At 35.0% G+C, this 19,996-nt stretch overlaps 1 protein-coding gene across 7 annotated transcripts in view; it reads right to left on the minus strand.

Moving 5' to 3' along the window:
* The window catches only part of OSBPL8 (oxysterol binding protein like 8), a 158,891-nt gene that overhangs the window by 17,343 nt on the left and 121,552 nt on the right, over positions 1 to 19,996 (minus strand). For all 7 annotated transcript variants that reach the window (XM_047866616.1, XM_047866615.1, XM_047866610.1 and 4 more), the window contains 9 exons: positions 19,595 to 19,696; positions 17,398 to 17,601; positions 14,560 to 14,644; positions 13,095 to 13,266; positions 9,400 to 9,637; positions 8,600 to 8,784; positions 5,331 to 5,412; positions 4,963 to 5,061; positions 2,926 to 3,022 (listed from right to left, as the gene is read on the minus strand). In XM_047866616.1, the coding sequence (XP_047722572.1) occupies positions 2,926 to 3,022; positions 4,963 to 5,061; positions 5,331 to 5,412; positions 8,600 to 8,784; positions 9,400 to 9,637; positions 13,095 to 13,266; positions 14,560 to 14,644; positions 17,398 to 17,601; positions 19,595 to 19,696 (1,264 nt within the window). The remainder of the gene's footprint in view (positions 1 to 2,925; positions 3,023 to 4,962; positions 5,062 to 5,330; positions 5,413 to 8,599; positions 8,785 to 9,399; positions 9,638 to 13,094; positions 13,267 to 14,559; positions 14,645 to 17,397; positions 17,602 to 19,594; positions 19,697 to 19,996) is intronic.

The following is a 19,996-nucleotide window of genomic DNA, read 5'->3' on the forward strand; positions in this document are numbered from 1 at the left end:
CAAAGACAGAGCATGAGCAGGCAAGGGGCAGAGAAAGATGGAGACACAGAATCCGAAGCAGGCTCCAGACTCAGAGCTGGCAGCACAGAGCCCGACGTGGGGCTCAAATTCATGAGCCGTGAGATCATGATCTGAGCCGAATTCGGATGTTCAACTGACTGAGCCACCCAGGTGCCGTGGTATAATTTCTTCTTTAAATGTTTAGAAGAACTGAAAACATCTGGAACTGGAATATGTTTTTGAAGGAAGACTTCAAATTACTAATTCAACTTCTTTCCCTGATTTAAGACTATTAAAATTTTATGCCTTTCTTGGGTCAGTTTGGTAATTTTTATTTTTCAAGGGATTTGCCCAATTCATCTAAGAGTTCTAAGGAACATTATTGTTCATAATGTTTCCTTATCATTCTTTCAGTATCTGTAGGATCAGTAGTGATTCTGCTCATTTATTCCTGATTTGTACCTTTTTTTTGATCAGTCTACAATCAACTCTTATAATTTCTGATTTTCTGTACTGTTTGTCTACATTCTACACTGACGTCTGCTCTTCATTATTTCCTTTCTTCTAGTTTGAACTTAATTAGCTCTTTTTCTAATTTCATAGGGTAGATCACTGATTTAGATCTTTCTTCTTTTCTAACTTAAAGTTATAAATTCCCCTCTCAACACCACTTTTGCCGCATCTCACCAATTTTGGTATGTTGCATTTTTATTATCATTTAGCTTAAAATATTTTCTAATTTCTCTTGTGATTTCTTCTTTGGTCCATGGATTGTAGAAGTGTGTTGTTGAATTACTAAATATTTGGAGTTTAACTTGGTATCTTATTATTCGTTTCTAATTCTATTTCCTTGAGGGGCGCCTGGGTGGCGTCCGACTTTGGCTCAGGTCATGATCTCACAGCTCGTGAGTTAAGAGCCCCATGTCGGGCTCTGTGCTGACAGCTCGGAACCTGGATGGAGCCTGCTTCGGATACTGTGTCTCCCTTTCTCTCTGCCCCTAACCCACTCGCATTCTGTCTCCATCTCTCTCAAAAACAAACATTAAAAAAAAATTAATTCTATTTCCTTCAGGTTGCAAAACATACTCTGTATGAATTCTTTTAAAATTTATGGAGAGTTATTTTGTCATCAAATATCATCATTACCAGTGAAAATACCATATATATACTTAAAACTAACGTGTATTCTGTCATTGTCTGTTGTAATATTTTAGAAATATCAATTAGGGTAAGGTGGTTGATAGTGTTCTTCAGGTCTTACATGTCTTTGCTTATATTTTATCTAGTTGTCTCATCATTTGCTGAGGAGAGAGTGTTAGTGTACAACCATGGTTCTAGAATTGCCTATTTCTCCCCTTAATTCTATTTTTGCTTCATGTATTTTGAAGTTCTGTGGTTAGGCATACATTTATTATTATGGTGATGTATTAAACCTTTTATCTTCATGAAATGTTCTTACTCTGTTAATACTTTGTCTTAAAATGTATTCATATAGCCACTCAACTGTACTTAATGCTTGCATAACACACCTTTTAAATTTTTCATTAACTACAAAACGTCAAGAAAGAAACAAACTACATGTTAAGAGGAATACACTCTATCCAGATGTCTTTAAGTTTAGCTTCATTTAGACTAAAAAAAAAAATGAATTCCTAGACCAATATAAACTATCAACTCACCTAGCAGTTTCTATACAAACAATTCAAAAACCAAATGGAAGGAGGAAGTTATCAAAAAAGTGCCCCTACAAGGCCTGAATTTTGTAAATTCTTTCAAAATATAAAGTAACAGATAGCTCTGATATACACAAATCATAATGTAACAGAAAAAAACAAGGCTAACTGCTGAAGTAATCCCAGAAAGTGAGCGATACACTTGGTACTCATAAAAATTTCTCAGGTACAGAACACATGCTCGTAAAAGTCATTTATGTTATAATTAGAGGAGGGGCATGGAGGGACGTGAGGTAAGCAGGGAGAGAACAACCTAAATATAGAAGAAAAAAAATCATCTTCTAAAACAAGCAAAATGTAAAACTAGGCAAAAAACCAAAATCAAGACTCCAAACATCAAAACACATAAAGGATACCTTAAAGAAATATAAAGGCATATACCATATTCTTTTATCAAAAACTATTGTTAGATTTCCCTGTTATAGACCCATCTATGGTTCTCCACTCTATCAGGTAACCAGACCCTTGGTTTCTGTTGACATATTTTCCCAATCTTACAATAATTATTTTTTTCTCTCAGATTTAAAATTCTTCATTTAATTCATTGATTTTTCTCCATTTAAAAATTAATTTTAAAAAACAAAAGCAATTAAGGTTAAATACGTTCTACTAGTACACAGCTTTAGCCATTTGCTTATTTGAATTGTCATAGTTTTTAGATTAAGGTTTCCTATAATAACCATATTTCACTATTTTCCCTTATACTAATGAAAGTTTTTATTAGTATGTTGTTTGGCCCAAGATTAATGATCATTACTGACTGACCCTGGACCAAGTATTCTAACTGTACTTGTATTCTTTCCCTCTTTATTCAAAGACTAAATAGAATGATCAACCCCTCAGATACAATGAGATAGAACAAAAATCTTCAGTGGAACTAAAAGCAAGAAAATACATTATGTACTAAAATGGCTAAGAGTGGTCATTCCATCTTTTGATAAATGGTGCTTGAGATCAATTTACACGTATGTGATGAATACTTATACAAAATGAGTCCTATTTATGAATCATACTTATGAATGGGCAAAGAAAAACACTACAAAGGAAAGGCCATTATCCAAGTAAAGATGATACTTAAAATGACATATAAATTCCTTTCTGAAAACAACCCAAGACATTGTCCATAGAAAAGCTCACCAGGAAATACTACCTTCCAGAAAAAGAGGGCAGACTAAGACAAGGGGAAACTCACCATAGAACTTGGACTTAGCCAGGATACTACCACTAAGGCAAAATCCATCCTTTCGGTTACTAACATAAAAGGCAGATATTGGTGGATGATGGGATACCTATTGAACACAGAAAAAAACATAAAATACAGTAACATAAGCATATTATTGTACTATTGTCAAAGTTCAAGTCTTAACCGTATACTCTAATAATTAGTAAGAAGAAATGTTTGGTAAGTGGTAAAATTAAACATTGATTACAGTAATCAGCCTCCAAGATATCTCCCAAGGAAACCACCTTCTGGTATTCACACATTAGATAGGCTCCTCTTACAGTGTACCAAACCAAGTTTGTATAAATGTGATAGTATGTCACTTCTGAAATTAAGCTATAATGCACCATCCGTTTTGGTCTCTCTCTCTCTCTCTCTCTCAGATCATTAGCTCTGAGCAGCCAGCTTCCATGTTGTGAAACTCTACGGAGAAGCCCATGTGGAGGGGAACTGAGTGCTCTTGTCAAAAGCCATGTGATGAGCTTGGAAGTGATATCTTTCAGCCCAGTTAAGTCTTTAGATGACTGCAAAGCTGGCTGACATCTTGACTGCACACTCATGAGAGACCCTGAGCCAGAACCACCCGGCTAAGCAGCTCTCAGATTGCTAAACCACACTGTAGGAGCTAATAAATGTTTGTTTTGAGCCATTAAATTTTGGAAGCCATTTATTTATACAGCAATGGATAACTAATACAGTGGCTATTTTTGTATAGATTACTTAATAGGCTGTAGGAAACAAAAGTTTTAACAAATGATACTTCAGTCATCTAATATTTTCAAAATATATACACATTATGTTTTCTGAAATGAGTCAAAGCTAAAATCAAACTCTTCTCAAGCTTCTCAATTTAGCAAGGATTTACAATGAACTAAAATGCAAGGTGGCATAATCAATTAAAAAATTAATACACAGATAAGTGGTTTCAATTTGAAAGGTATATCAAAATTTCTAGGGAAGAGGAAGGTTTTTCAAATGAAACATAGTCTCCTCATTCTTCTTAAACTTCTCATGAGAATTATTATAGTAAGGGGTCACTGTTATTGAGAAATAATGTCATATTCCTCAGGACCAGGGAGTAAAGGGGAGGACGGGGGAAAGATTGAGAATCATGAGTAAGATGTATATATGTCTAAATTAATGAAAGATTAAAACCAAGAAAAAAATCTTAAAGATATTTTATCTCTACCCTCAACGTGGGGCTCGAACTCACAACCCTATGATCAAGAGTTGCATGCTTCACTGACAGAGCCAGCCAGCAGTCCCAAAATTAAGAAGTATTTTTGACTGCCTACTATATATACAACAAAAAGAGAGATTTGTAAGAAGGGCATTCCTTCGAGGAGCTGACAATTTGATTAGGGAAATAAATATTCTGTAAAAAGTTAATGGAAGTGTTAAAATAACAGCTTAATGGATATCACAAAAAAGAATATAGAAGAGAGAAATCAGTGGGAGGTGTAGTCACTTGGATCATGAAAGAGGAGTAGGTTAGGATTGATTTAGATGGAAAATAGCCAAGAAGAAATATTGGGATGGGAGAATTAAATTTAAAAATAATGAGGCCAAAAAGTACAATATCAGGTTACCTAGTTGTAAATCCACAGACAGGTCTAACTACTGCCAAAGGTTCAGAAAGGCATCAAATTTGAGATTAATTTAGAAAGATAAGGAAGACCTTGAATGCCAGACAAACAGGTGTAAAATCTGATTTAGGAAATAGGAAACCACTGAACAATTTTGGTCACAAAGAAAACAAAACCGGTGTGGGAGGATGGCTCAGGAAACATATTTATTTTTGGTCACAGGATTCCATGACTATAATAGTAATACCTATAAGTATGGTATTTAGTCATAGTCAGTACTAAAAGATTAAGTGCTTACCAAATGTTCACTAATAAGAAAGGTTAATAATCAACAGTGAGTTTACTGAGTTAATATTTTTTATTAAAATATCCCAGTTAACTTCTGAACCAGTTTTGTTTCTGTAACATGCACTTCTAATACCTGTTCAGCAATATAAAATGTTTTGCTGTTTGTCCTGGGATGAATCCATAAACAACGGAAAGTCTCACCAAGTATAGGATTGTAAGGTTTCTTCAGTCCCTAGGAAAAAAACATACAAGTTTCAAAATACACATCTGGAAGATTTCACCTCCTCCCAGTCAAAATGGGTTTAACTCTTATCCTTATAAAATTTCACAGTAGAGACAGGAAATAAAGTGAAGTAACTTCAATCATAATATAGGTCTAAATGATTAAGTATTTTACAATTTTTCTAACTCAGAGGCCCTGAAATGCTTTTAAATAGATAAGGATAACATAAAAAATAAAGAACTCATAGTAGGCTAAAGAAAGTTAAATATAAACATTACCTTTGGCTTTTTATAGAATCCTGACAAATACCATTTCACTACTTTCTTCAAACGGAAGTAAGGATTTTCTTCAAGAGCAGCCCTAAAAACACCAAATGGTATAAACAAAACTTTTACAAAATATCTCACAAATTCTCCCTCGTATTTATCAAGTAAACCAACTGAGTATATGATTGGAAAGTGTAAGTCATATTTAAAAAAAATTTTTTTTTTTACATTTATTTATTTTTGAGAGACAGAGGGAGACAGAGTACAAGTGGAGGAGGGGCAGAGAGAGAAGGAGACACAGAATCCAAAGCAGGCTCCAGGCTCAGAGCTGTCAGCACAGAGCCCGACGCGGGGCTTGAACTTACCAACCATGAGATCATGACCTGAGCCACCCAGGTGCCCCAAGTATAAGTCATATTTAAAACAGATGGCAAAAACAACCATGTAAATCAGTCTGTAAGAATAGCTTTTCATAATCTGGTTATTTTTCTCCCCATTTTTCCCATTGTTTGATACACTGCCCAGGTCTTTGTTCAAGTAGTTTTTACAAACTCTCCAAACCAAGGTTTTTCAAGTGGGGTTCTGGAGAGCCTTAGATATTGCCAGGGGTTCTGTGAGAGATTATGATTGAAAAAAATGAATGTATTTTGAGATTCAAGAACTGTGTGATGCCTAGTATTTGCAATGATGGGGCAATGGCCAAGCAGCCCCATCAACAATTTTGTGAGAGGTGTTCAGTTCTATATGTCAGAGAAGGATTACGTTCATTTGATTTAGTCTATTCTCAGTCACTTATTTCAATTAGAGGAGATTAAGGATAACTAGTGAATGCTGCCCTACCAGAAGGGAGGACAAGAGGTTGGTATTAGCCTCTCCCATGCAAAATGCCCCCCTAGGAATAGGACCGTATGTCCCTTGAGCTCCTATTACAAAATGGAGAAGTTTCAAATCACAAATATGGAAGTTTTAAGATAATTTAAGTCAATCGGTGCTATTTTTAGCCTTCAACCCTAAGTGCTACCAAATGATTTTCCAGAGTAAATAAATTCGATCATTGTAACAGATAATCAAAGAACAATTTTCATTTTAAAGAAATTTTTAGAAGTCATGACTCAGCTACCCCTTTACCCTTTTGCTATTGCTCTAAACTGCAAAATGTTGCAAAACATTGTAGATGTCAGAAGTGAATTCTGAGTTTTCACATGTATATGTATGCATATATAATACATATAATATATACATTACAACTTCGTACATACGTATATTACAATTTAATTATTTATTATTTCCTTCAAGCATGTCTGAAGGTTCAGTGTGTGATTTTTGAAGATGAAGTGTGAAATGGAAGAGACGAGGCTTAGGTTTACTGACCACTGTGCCAAGTTGAAACGCTGCTCTTAAAGGGAGTAGCAACCTTCTGTGCTCTTCCTATCTTGATTTAAATTCTCTTGCTATTCAACTTTATTTACTATTGTGTATTTGCATAGTTCAGAACGCAAAGCAACATGGAGAAGTATACATGTCTTGCTATTGTCCCATCTCTCCATATAGGCAACTTTTTTCTTTTTTTAGCTTTTTTTAATAAACAGTTTTCTTTAAGCATAAAGAAGCAAATAAAAATACGCTGCCTTCCTTTTCTTAAAAAGATAAAACAGGAAGCAAACCACCTATTTTTTGTACCTTGCCTTTTTCACATACACATAATCCTGGAGATCCCTCCAAACCAGGTTACAAACTTCTTCCTTATATGTAAATGCACCGTATGTTATTAACCCACCAGTCAACTGTGGCTCAATACTTGAGTTATCTAATCTTTTTCTATTACAAGCCCTACCACAACAATCTTGTATATATGTCATTTTGAATATGTAGAGATATATTTGTAGGGGTTTTCCCAGAAGCAGAATTACTGGATCAAAGGACTGACTGCATCTATAATTCTGGTAAACACTGCCAGGTTCTTTTCAAAAGCACCGTGCTGGTTTGTGTCACGCAGCAGTGGCAGCAGCAGCAGCATACAAGTGCCTGCTGCCCCACAGAGCCTTGGCAACAGGGTGTGTAGCCAGAAAACTGCAACCTTTCAACTTAGGAAAGTGGGCATCTCTCAGGAAGATCTCATTGTCATTCATAGGAACCTGCCTCACACTCAGAGAAATGAATTTCTACACAGATAAAAGAACTATAATATATAAAGCAAAACTGGAGTATAAAAGCTTTTGGATTTTGGTCACTGTGATCGATAAAAAACAGTATCTTTTTGTTTGAATCTACACTTTTCTTATTTTGAGTGAGATTTACACATTTAAGCACTGTTTCTACTCATCTTTGAAGTACCTGGTCATTTCCTCTACTCCTTTTTCTATTAGGTTGCTGGTCATTTTCATTAAATTTCTAAGAGCCCTTTTTATTTTAGGGAGATTAACAATTTGGGTATGCCTTAATTTGCAAAAAATCTCCCAGTTTTTCAATTATCTTTTGATTCAGCTTATGACTTTTGCAACGTTCACTAATGCAACTAATAGCCTAATAAAGCAACTAATAAATTTAATACAGATATTGATAAAGAATCTAAAAGCCAGGCCACAGGACCAGAACCTAGCATCTCAGAACACGCAGTGTCTTGAACAGCTGGAATGGGGGCAGCATGTGAAACCTGGAAAGGTATACATAAAGTTGATGTCTTTTACTGGTTCCCCAAGAAACTGCTGGGAAAGAGATCGGCAGCTCCTCCTCCACCTCCTTTACGCCTGCCTTCCCCAGAATTACATCCAGGATCAGCTGGCAGGAAACAAAGCAAAGATGAAACTGGGGATTTATACCGTGAGCCAGCAACTGGCGGAGCATTCTGGTTGTGGAAAGCAGCACATCCCTCATGAGCATGCAGACAGGATAAGCACAAACAGAAGCACAAGCCCCAGGATGGGACTTGAACAAGAGCTTAGGTGACCTGGGGGAGAACAAGGAACGCTACCACCTCTCCCCATGTTAGGTCAGGAAACAGGTCAGGGAGCCTGTGAAAGCAGTACTGTCTGTCAGGTAAGGGATAGACTCCTTGTCTTCCTCACACTTGTGACCTCTCAATTCAACTGCATAAATGGAAACATTAGAGCAAAGTATTAAGTATTCTTCTTATTAAGGTCAACTGTAGAACTGGTGGAGAGAGGGACATCTCATTAGAGCCTAGTTTTGGTAAGGCATAACCACTGTAATTTGTACTCTGAAAAAAAAATCTCTTAAAACCATGAAGCATCTTTCATTTTAAGAAATGAGAATCTACTTACTCAGATAAGAAATCTGCATGATAGTAATAATCTGAAAGTTTATCCAGGAAAGAACGAGGTTCCAAAATAAATGTCGGCAGAACCACCCTGGACAGGTCCATGCCAGGACGGACTTGTTTCAACAGTGTCCAGATAAGGCTTTTGTTTTCTTCAGACACAGTTTCTGTTTGAGAAGCCTCACCTGCCTTTAGCAATTGACAAAAAAAATACTCAAATATCATATTTATCTCAGACACATTAGATATGTAAAAAAACAGCTGATGTTGAAATATGCATACTCTGTAAGACTATCCCAAGCATTCTTAAAGTGGGAAATAACTCATTAGGTAATAAGTCTATAGCTATAAAACTTAGGTAAAAAGAGTAGTCGTTAAGAGACATCAAAGTGAAGGATATACACAAAGAATTCATTACAAAAAATATTACATGCAATTATTTTATACCATATTCACTTCTAAGAATTAGCAATACCAGGAACATTACAAACTCATGTGTCCTTGCAATTCACATTGTACCTGGCAATGACATTAAGGAGTACTAGTACTATCCTATTTCAAAAACAAACCTGAAGAAAATGTAAACTTTAAATTTAATAGAATTTATTGGTACTCATGTGAGTACACATGTTATTTATAAATCCTGAGATATTTCACGTGTATGCAATTTTTAAAATAAAATAGGTATCATCTAAATGTTCTCTTTCAGAAAAATATGCAATAGGTCAAAGAAATGTCTTCAATTTCAGCTGAAAATTTCCAAGGATCAGAAAACCAATATCCCTGAAAATCATAGACTTTTACCTCTCCTAGTTCTTCATGGCTCTGTTCAGTGTAGGTAGTCTCCTTTAAAGGCTCCACGGGCTCAGGTTCGATATAAGAGTCATCTTGCCTTTCGGATGTATCTGTGTCACTTTCTTCACTTTTCCCCATCACCTCATTGTCAGACTCATCATGTTCTTGATCATTTTCTTTATCAGATTTATCAGAATACATATCTTGGTCCTTAAAATGCTGCCGTTCAATTTCACTATCATTTAACCTTGAAGGTAAGAAATATTAAGAGAAAGAATAAAAGAGACAAAGAATATTTAATTTATAAATCAGAATGATATGAACATTTATTCAGAATTTGAGTGTCAGGCACTGTTCTGTGTTTTAGATAATTTTACTCAGTTAACACTCAAAAATAATCCTATGAAATAAGTAATATTATTATTCTCACTTTACAGATTAATAAATAAAAGCACAGAGAAATTAAATAACCTGGGAAATATTACAAAAGAACACTCTGAACTCTGCCTCTTTACCATTTAGGGCAAAAAGCTTCCAACAGTAAAGTTTTGGACTTTGCCTTGCTAGATTCTTTTCTTGGTTTTACAAACATCATCACTTGAACCAACCTGTCACTTCTGGCCTAAAGAAAAACTTCCAAGTCAAGATTATCAGATTCTCAAGTGAACTCAAATGAATTATGACTTTCCCTCTGTAAAGGTCTCTCCAAAATCACTTGAAGTGAGTGAAAATGTAAAAGGTAAGTAATTATATCGCTTTAATACTTGACTCACAGGTTTAATCTTGAAAAAAAAATCCAAAGAGAACTAGAAATGGATGTTTCAGTTTATGGAAATAAACCTATAGCCTAAACAGATTAAGATGCTACTCCCACCCTATTCATACAGTGATTAGGGTTAATAATCTGTACAAAATAGAACTTATAAAAAAACTCACTTCCAGCTTCAAAAAATTAAAAAAAACTTTTTTCCAAAATCTTCATTTGGATTCTAACCAAAGAATTTCTAATAGAAATTCATTCTTATGGTAATTATTTTCTTTCTTTCCCTTTATAATCATGTTTTTTTTTTTTAAGTTTATGTATTTTGAGAGAAAACAAGCATGCGTGTGAGGGAGGGAGAGAGAGACGGGGAGAGAGAATCCCAAGTAGGTTCCTCGCTGTCAGCACAGATCCCAATGCAGGGATCGATCTCACAAACCGGGAGATCATGAACTGAGCCAGTTAAGAGTCAGATGCTTAACCCACTGAGCCATCTAGGCACCCCTATAATCATATATTTTAAAATAGCAGTCTAAAATTGCTGTCTCTGCTTTCTTATCACCTATTCACTCTTTCATCTCTCATGATCTGGTTTTCACTCCCCTAAATCCACTGAATCTGTTCCTTTAAAGGTAACTAATGACAGCTTAGTTGACAAATCCAGTGGCCTTGTATAATCTTCACCTTCTTTGACTTCTCTGCATTACAGGATTGTGACAATTATTTTTCTTAAAATGATATTAGTGCCTCGGTTCCATGTAACTGTGGTTTGACTTTTTGAGCTCTCTGATCCTTTTTACTTCCTTCCATCTGTAAGATATTTTAATCTTCCTTGACCCTCTTTTATTTTCTCTGTCCTCTCTCCCCTTTGGCAGGCTTGCCAGTTTCAAGCCTTCACCATCATTTGTTTGATTTTCAAACCCATGCATGCAGAAATAAGCTTCAGACCTATGGTTTTTTTGTTTGTTTTTTTGTTTTTTTTAATTTTTTTTTCAACGTTTTTATTTCTATTTTTGGGACAGAGAGAGACAGAGCATGAACGGGGGAGGGGCAGAGAGAGAGGAAGACACAGAATCGGAAACAGGCTCCAGGCTCTGAGCCATCAGCCCAGAGCCCGACGCGGGGCTCGAACTCACGGACCGAGAGATCGTGACCTGGCTGAAGTCGGACGCTTAACCGACTGCGCCACCCAGGCGCCCCGAAGACCTATGTTTTTTTAAACGCTTGGCTGATATCACTTATATGTCCTGGGGCCAATGCATCCTCAACATGTGCAATTATTTAATATATTATCATCTCCCAACATGGTCCTTTATTTTACTATCATCTTATCGGTCACTGAGATTTAAAACTTGTAATCTTCTTTAATTTTACCCACTCCCTGTCCCTTACATCTAGGCAGACTATGTATTTCAAAGGTAGGCCTCCACTTACCTGGTCTCTGCATCTCTTAGCTCATGTTTTGTCATACGGCCAAATGAAAATGTTGCTATGTTGACTACCTTTGTAAAAATCTGTTATATTGATCTTCCCTCTGATTCCCTAGCTGAATGTTATCTTTCCAACTTCTAAATTCTCCTGATCCTGTATTACCCTACAGCATCTCTCCTTTGGTTGTTTGTGTCATTCTTATCTTCCTATCATTTATAGTTGCCTGGCATTTTATAGGTTTTAAACAAAATAAAACATCTCTCCAGAATCAGAAAGCTAGTATGCTGTTGCACTGGATTCAAATTTAGGATCATATCTGATACATCTCCCTATTTATAATGCAGTGAATAATACAGCAAAGTGTATGTCTCATACACAAAAGAGGCTCAAAAATTTAAATGAATAAATATGTGCAGATGAATTTTTAAGATTCCAAAATAAGAGCATTTAAAAATTATCTGGTATTCAATAAAAACAATGGACTATTTACAGCTGAAGAGCTTCAAGGGAAAAATCTTGGGAAGGGGCGCCAACAAACACCCATTCCTAACTTTGAGGAAAGTAACCTCAGTGCTGTTGGGAATAAGTAGCTTCAGAGCAGAGGCTGAATACTGGGGCAAGGGAGGAGAAGTCTAAGTTTCCCTCCAAAGCAATAAAAGAGATTTGAACCTCAACTAAGGTACTTGTTTGTTTCCTCAGGGAAATATTTTTTTTTTTTTTAGTATTAACTACAATGAATGTTTCAGGGTATAAAACCACAAATAGGATACAGTTCCAACTTGAAACACCTGTGGTATAACAGGAGCATTCCACAAATACCAAGCAGAACAAGTCAAGTGCCATTACCAAAAAAATTAAAAAGTGCTACAAAACAGTAATAGAAGAACAGATTATATCTCACTATTGTGAAGCAAGAAACGCTTTGCATTTGATGTAATATTTGAGATTGGTCTTGAAGAATGGGATTATGAAAGGAAAAAAGAGCAAAGAGGACTAGAAAACATTCTTTTTTCTTTTTTTAATTTTTTTTTTAACGTTTATTTATTTTTGAGACAGAGAGAGACAGAGCATGAACAGGGGAGGGGCAGAGAGAGAGGGAGACACAGAATCGGAAGCAGGCTCCAGGCTCTGAGCCGTCAGCCCAGAGCCCGACACGGGGTTCGAACTCATGGACCGCGAGATCGTGACCTGAGCTGAAGTCAGATGTTTAACCGACTGAGCCACCCAGGCGCCCCTAGAAAACATTCTTAATGGAGGGAACACCATGTATAAAGAAAAGGTATGTATTTGGGAAAGAACAACTACTTCACATTAGCTGAAATAAAGGAAATAACTTTCTATACCTTATTACAGCAAATAAGCAAATGGTAAATCAGGCCTCAGACCATATAATGGGAAGAAAACAGCCACGTTCAATTCTAGATACACCACAAAAATTCTAGGCCTGCCACTAACCTAGTGAATAACATCGTCCCTTCTAAAAATCACCAAATTAGTGGCAATAGCTACTTACTGAAAGTTGTCACCAGTGTGGAGATTGTTAGCACGTAATAAGCCATACAAAGTCACATGTGTGCTCTCTGATGAAATGCTCAGGTCATGTTCCTTTCCTTCTCTGATCATTGTACGTTTAAGAAGACTAGAACATTTCAAGGCCAACTCCAAAGCATCCATCCAGCACCTTCCTAGAAGAACACAGATTCATAAGCAATATAGTTCAAGAAACTATAAAAACAAGGATCCATCTTAATTTAATACTGTTAACCTTTAAGCATACTATTATTTCTTTGAGAAACATTCACTGGAAAAGTTCACGTGAATATAAAATCTTGCAAGGATTTTTTAATGCAGTTTTTCAGTTTAGCAAGTGCTTTTCACAGACCAAGCATCTAAAAACCACGGGTAAATGAACAGTATATAGAACACATTAGAAAGTACACCTAATCTAAAATAAACACACTTTACTTCTAAAATCTTAGAACATTAACAGGTAGTATAATTCGTAGCTACCAACGAAGGTACAGAAAATACACTAAAGGGGTTATGCTTCTACTATAAACAAACTTATCAAATTAATATTTTGTTTCTGATAAAAGGTCTAACCTCAGGTTTACTACCCTCCACTTTACTTATAGGTACGAAAATCTGAAGTCATGGAAATAAATGCCTGTACAATATTGTCATTAACTGCTGCATTAGTAGAAACACTAGTAACTTTATTTTTAAATTAAAATTTAGAACTGTATTAGCAAAATAAAAGTTAGTTGCTCTTAAAATGTATATATATATTTCCATATCTGTTGAAAACATCAGCCAAGTAAAACGCTTTTCATAACATAAGCTTGTGCCTATGACATTTTAAAAATAGTCATCAGGTAAAAGTAAACTCTAAAAGGTTACAAGATTCTCTAGGTTAAGTTAGTCTAAACTATAAAATATAAAAGTGAGGAAGAAATCCATTATCAATTATTAAGGTTTTAAAGTTAGTGTGGCTTTCCAATTAAATAAGTTTTACCCTCTCCATATTGCTTCAAGAATTAAATATTAAGTTACTAACTGCAGAAAAATTTGTATTTGAATCTTCTATATAAAAAAACTCAAAACAGTATATACGTGTATAAATGTTAATTTTTAATAACAAAATACAAATAATATTAAATGTACCTCTAAAAGTATAAAACCTAGTGAGTTACCACAAAGAACACTAATGAAAGTAAAAAGAGTGTTAACATATCAATGGAGGATGAAGAAGAAAACTTTTGCTAATTCATCACTCAATTATACAGTGCTTCCTTCCTATCAGATTTTTGTCTACAAAGTTAATGTTTTTAGTATTATAAGCAATTTATAATTACAATATGTCTGCTCCAGTACCATACTAAAGAGATTTTCCCCAAAGGAAAATACACAGTGGCATATAAAATAAACCCTTAAAAAAAATGAGGGCCAAAATCAAATCCATCAAAATCTGTATTTACCATCTGACTCTGAAGTAGCTCGGATGATCAAGTAACTGCTAGGTAAGGGTTGAGTTATAGATCCAACTGCTTCACCTTTGGGGCCCTGAAAAGCAAAGCAAAGCAAAGCAAAGCAAAGAAAAGGTGTACAGTTCATATTATGAAATCTCAACTTCATATTATCCACTATTACCTATAATAATCTAAAAGCAAACAAGCTTTAATTTTATGCTTAAAAAATATTAGGTAAAGTTTTAAGAAAGTAAGTATTAAGGAAAGTTTTCCTCCTCCAACAAGTATACATCTTTTATAGAAAGTTGAACAACTTAGAGCTATCATTAAACATGATCTCTATTTATGGTTCACATAGTAAAGAAAAACCTGCAACTTATTATACTAGACCAAAGTTTAATTTAACAGAGAATTTCCATCCAAAAGTTACTAAGTAATATTAAATTTCTAGAGGCCTAAAAAAAACCTGGAAATAAAACTTATAAGAAAAAGAGAAATGAATTTTGAATAGGTCTAGGGGAAAAAAAATCTGTTTTACAACCATTGATATACTTGTTATAAAATACTTGTTTTGAAATACTAACTAAAACAGTTAATTTTATTTTTCCAGAAATAAAATGGAATTTTTTCTTTGTTGTTGTTGGCGAGGGTTATTTGTTTTAGGAGTATACGACACCAAGAACCCTAAATAATTAGTATCACCAAGGCTAATCTTAGGTGAACGCAGTTATTCTTTGGGAAGGAAATCTGAGGATGAACTCACAGTATAATTTTGATAGTAAAGCATAATTTTAAGTTGTAAGATCAAAAATAAAATGAATTTGAGAAGCATAAACATAAAGAAGGTAAAGATTCAAAATGAAAAAGTAGAAAAAGTCAACATAATTTTAACTAATACTGTAATATCCCTTGGGTATTTTCAAATAGCTTTCTAATTTATGGGCCAGTTCCTAGAACCATCACAGAGTAGGATCTAGTCACACTGCTTAGGTTTCAAGCTTGGTTCCATGCTAGAAAAATTTCTTAGGTAAACTCTTTAGGCCTTAATCTCTTTACCTAGGTAACAGGGGAAAATTATAACCTCCTTAAAGGTATGAGAATTAAAAAAGAGTCCATATAAAATGTTCGAGTCCCTAATACAAAGTAAAAACTCACAAATATTACTTTTACTTAATCATAGATACTGACTTTGAAGGTGTTTAAACAATATCCTGAGCATATTTTGCTTGTGGAAAATATTCTGATGATTGTCTAATTGTGCAAATTTTCCTCCCACCAGTATTGGGAATTCAATAAATTTGACATTAAAAATTTTTAATAATTTAAAAATTCATTAAAATTCTGGGGCACCTGTGAGGCTCAGCTGGTTAAGCATTCGACCTTGGCTCAGGTCATGATCTCATGGTTTGTGGGTTTAAGCCCTCATCAGGCTCTCTCTGCTGTCACCAGAGAACCTGCTTCAAATCCTCTGTCCCCTTCCCCAGTCACATGCTCTCAAAAATAAATAAAACATTAAAAAAAAATAAAAATTCATTATAATCCTTACAATTCCTAAGAGTAGTAGTAAAGAATACTGTACATAAAAGGTTTTGAAAGTGTTTTTTTTTCTTACTTAAGAATCACATGATATATAGTTAACAGAGGTTCTATGGGTTAAATTCTTTCCCTATGGGAAGTACCATATTCCAGAATGAAACTAACTCTCTAATCCTAAATTTATTCCTGGTATGACTACAGACTACTGAAATAAAGGTTAAAAGTCCAGGTTTTTAAGAGGTGTATGTATACTGCCTAATTAAGCAACACTAAAAAAAAAAAAATTTAAGCTGAAGCTATTTTAACTCTATATCTCAATTAGGTGGTTTTCCTTAAGGGAGAACATCTAAACCCTTTATTCATGTATAACTGATCTTCTTAGAAACTGAAACAATTATTGCTTTGTAAGACTTTAACTAAATTCATTATTTCCGTTAGCATATATGGAATGTCTAATGTTTGTAGAATCCCTTGGTAGTTAATCAAATAAGGCGTTTCTATTTTCCTGATTAAGTTTCTGCTTTTATAACACAGGAGTGATCACAGTTATGCTTTTTAGTTTTATTATTTTTTAAATATTTTTATTTATTTTTGAGAGAGCATGAGTGGGGCAGGGGCAGAGAGAAAGCAAGACACAGAATCTGAAGCAGGCTCTAGGTTCTGAGCTATCTGCACAGATCCTGACGTGGGGCTTGAATCCACAAACTGTGAGATCATGAACTGAGTCGAAGTTGGACACCTAACCAATTGAGCCACCCAGATGCTCTGGTAATTGCAAATTTTTAAAAACACACTACAAACTGAATCCCCATGGATAAGAGTTTATAAGGTACAGAGTAAATTTGGGAAACATTTTCCTCAAAAAATTTTAAGTCAGATCTTTTTATAGTTTTTTTTAATGCTTATTTTTGAAAGAAAGAGAGACAGCTTGCTCACATGCAAGGGGGGGAGGGGCAGAGAGACAGGGAGACACAAAATCTGAAGCAGGCTCCAGGTTCTGAGCTGTCAGCACAAAGCCCCATGTGTGGCTCGAACTCACGAACCACGAGATCATGCCCTAGCTGAAGTCGGACACTTAACTGACTGAGTCACCCAGGTGGCTTAAGATCCCTTAAGTTAGATCTCAACGGTAAACAAAGCCTTTTGGTACACAATTCATTGTGGGTAGAGAAAAAAGAGGAATAATGCACTTGAAAACAAGCAAATTTAGAAGTGCTTGCAGAGGTTAGCAATCATTAGGTTAATTGATTTATCTCCGTTCTACTTACAGATTGTCATCTTTACCTTTCACCTATATAACAGAGTGCTTACCTTCACTGCCCAAATAGACTGCTCCAAAGGATGAAAAAGTTTGAAACAAAAGCCGTCCTTTTTTGATGGACGCTCAATGATCTCACAGGCATTCAGAAGGACTGTTCCTACCCACTGACCATTTTTCTGGGTTTTATAAATCAGTAGCACCCCAGGTTTCAAAACACACCACAACTTGGTCCAACTCTTTAAAGTACCACGAATCTACAGAAAGATAAGTTCATTTAGGAAATAAAGCTGTTTTTATCTTTTTTGCTCCACAAGATACAAATTCAGTAATGGCAAATATCTAAAATTTCTACAACATATACACTTAAGATTCAACAGATTTTTTTTTAAGCTACTAGATGTCAAGGACTGCACAGAAAGACAAAAAGCATGGCTCCTGCTTCTGAAGAACTTAAAGTCTACCTAGAGGCTAGGTCAACAGTTTCAAAGTAATGTGCCAAGTAGAATAGAATGCTTTTCCTAACCCTCCAGGCCAGCTCAGGGGCCATTAAAATATACTTTTCCTAGTCCCAAGATTCTCTTCTTCTTACCGTCTATTGTAATTTTATTTGTGGGAGTATAAGATTATTCCATCTTTTAAGATTCTTTCCCCTTTTACCCCCTACATCGACAGTACTGAAGTCACTGCCAGCATGCACACCAGGCATTCCCTAAATATTCACTGAGTGGTAGGAAGAGGGAAGAACCTCCTTCGAGCCCCTAAAATTACCTTTTTTAAGTTACTTTGTTCTTAGTAATTACATAAAATGTGCCATTTAAGTTCTTGGAAAAATTTTAAAATACAGTTACATGAATCTCTCTCTAGTCTCAAAATGTTCCTCATCCCAGGGTTTAAGGCTATGTCAATAGTAGGTCTGTAACTGGTTTTTCCTATCAATGTCTATTTCTGTCATCTGTTAAAAATGTTTCTATGCAAATCACTGAATTCACAATACTGAAAAGAATGCTAATCTACTTAGAATAAAAACTAGGATTATCCTCACTTTGATTTACTATAAAACATCTGCTCTCTCAAAGCACTTACCTGAATTATGAAATAAATATAGGGCTCCCTAACCCCTGAAATAGGCATACCACAATAACTCTAAACAAGAAAAAGTTAGAAATGGGGAGTTTGGAGTCAGGAATGAAGAAGAGAGAAAATCTTTGAGAAAAGTACATGTTTATGTAAAAGAAACGGAGAGATAAGAGAAGCAAATGGAAGAGTTACCCTGAGATAACATTTTGTATTTGGGACATGTGACAGTATAACATGGATGGAAAATGATCAGAATGAAGGTTATGATTTAGAAAGTCAGCCAGGGGATGTGTTAGGGACACTTTTAGGGGGTTAGCTGCAGAAATCCTATGTCAGAAGAGGAAGCTTAGCTCTGAAAAACCCACATGAGATATACAGCATAAAGATTTCTAAGTAGAGTCAATATAAGTCAGAATGTGTCTTGAGTACAACACTGAAGAAGATCCCAGCACTACCTGAACCAACAAGGAAACTATCATTGGGCTCCCATTTTAGTAAGAGAACTTTGACAAAAGATCTCATAAGGATTATACGTTGGAGGCTGGACCAATGTTTTGGGAGAATAGAAAGCTTTCAAGGCTGGGGTGACTTTTAGATTAATGCCAGATACTAAAATTTCCTGGGAGACAGAGTCTCACTAGATCATTCTTACACTTTGCATTTAGTCTGAAAGATTGCTACCAAAGAAGAATGAGAAAGAAAGAGCGGGATGATAAAGAAGTAAATAAAAGTAAGTGGAAATAACCAGAGGCCAAAAGAAGGTATGGAAACAGCAATATGCATGTTTTTCTGAAAATTAATCCTTTCCAAATAACAATTTTTATATTAACTTTGTTTCATATCTTCTCAATAATGCATGCCACACCTATATAAATACTAATAATTTAAACAGCAAAATTAGATTATATAAATGTCACACAAATCAAAAAGCCCTTTAAAAAGAACTGCTATCCATTTTCAATGTTATTGTCAAGACAGACAATATTAAGTTTCCTTCTCCCCATTATGACTAGAACATAGAACCTCTGGGATACAATTAATAGTTTGCCAGTGAAAAACAATCATCCCAGGAGTTGTTTTTGTCTTGTAGGCTTTAGGTGCTCTTTGGGCTTTCCTATTCCTGTAGGTAAACATCCAGCAATTTGAATTCAAGCTTCAATACAAACTGACCTTCAACCAATCAGCCATAACAATAACAGAAGGATCTGTGATTGTACTGAGTAACTCCTTTGTGGCTCTTTTCTTTTCTTCTCGGTAATTTTTCTTTTGCACCTATTTTACAGAAATAATAGAAAAATTAAAAATTCACTAGAAATGGGCAATTTCTTTCCAAATTTTTTAGGTCTATAGAATGTAGAGCATACAATTCTAAACCTCTTTTAGAATTCTAGCTTCTTAGGATAAAAGAACTTTTAAAGAGCTGGTAGGAATTTTTAGAGTTTAGAATCTTGTTTTTCTGATCACTAGCTCTGTATGTTTTTGAAGAATTTTACTTTTAGTCACACAATACTACATGAATCCAATCTCATGGTAAGAATTTCAAACAACACAAATAAAACTAAAGCTGTCTTT

Source organism: Prionailurus viverrinus, chromosome B4 (assembly GCF_022837055.1).
Source record: "Prionailurus viverrinus isolate Anna chromosome B4, UM_Priviv_1.0, whole genome shotgun sequence".
NCBI lineage: Eukaryota > Metazoa > Chordata > Mammalia > Carnivora > Felidae > Prionailurus > Prionailurus viverrinus.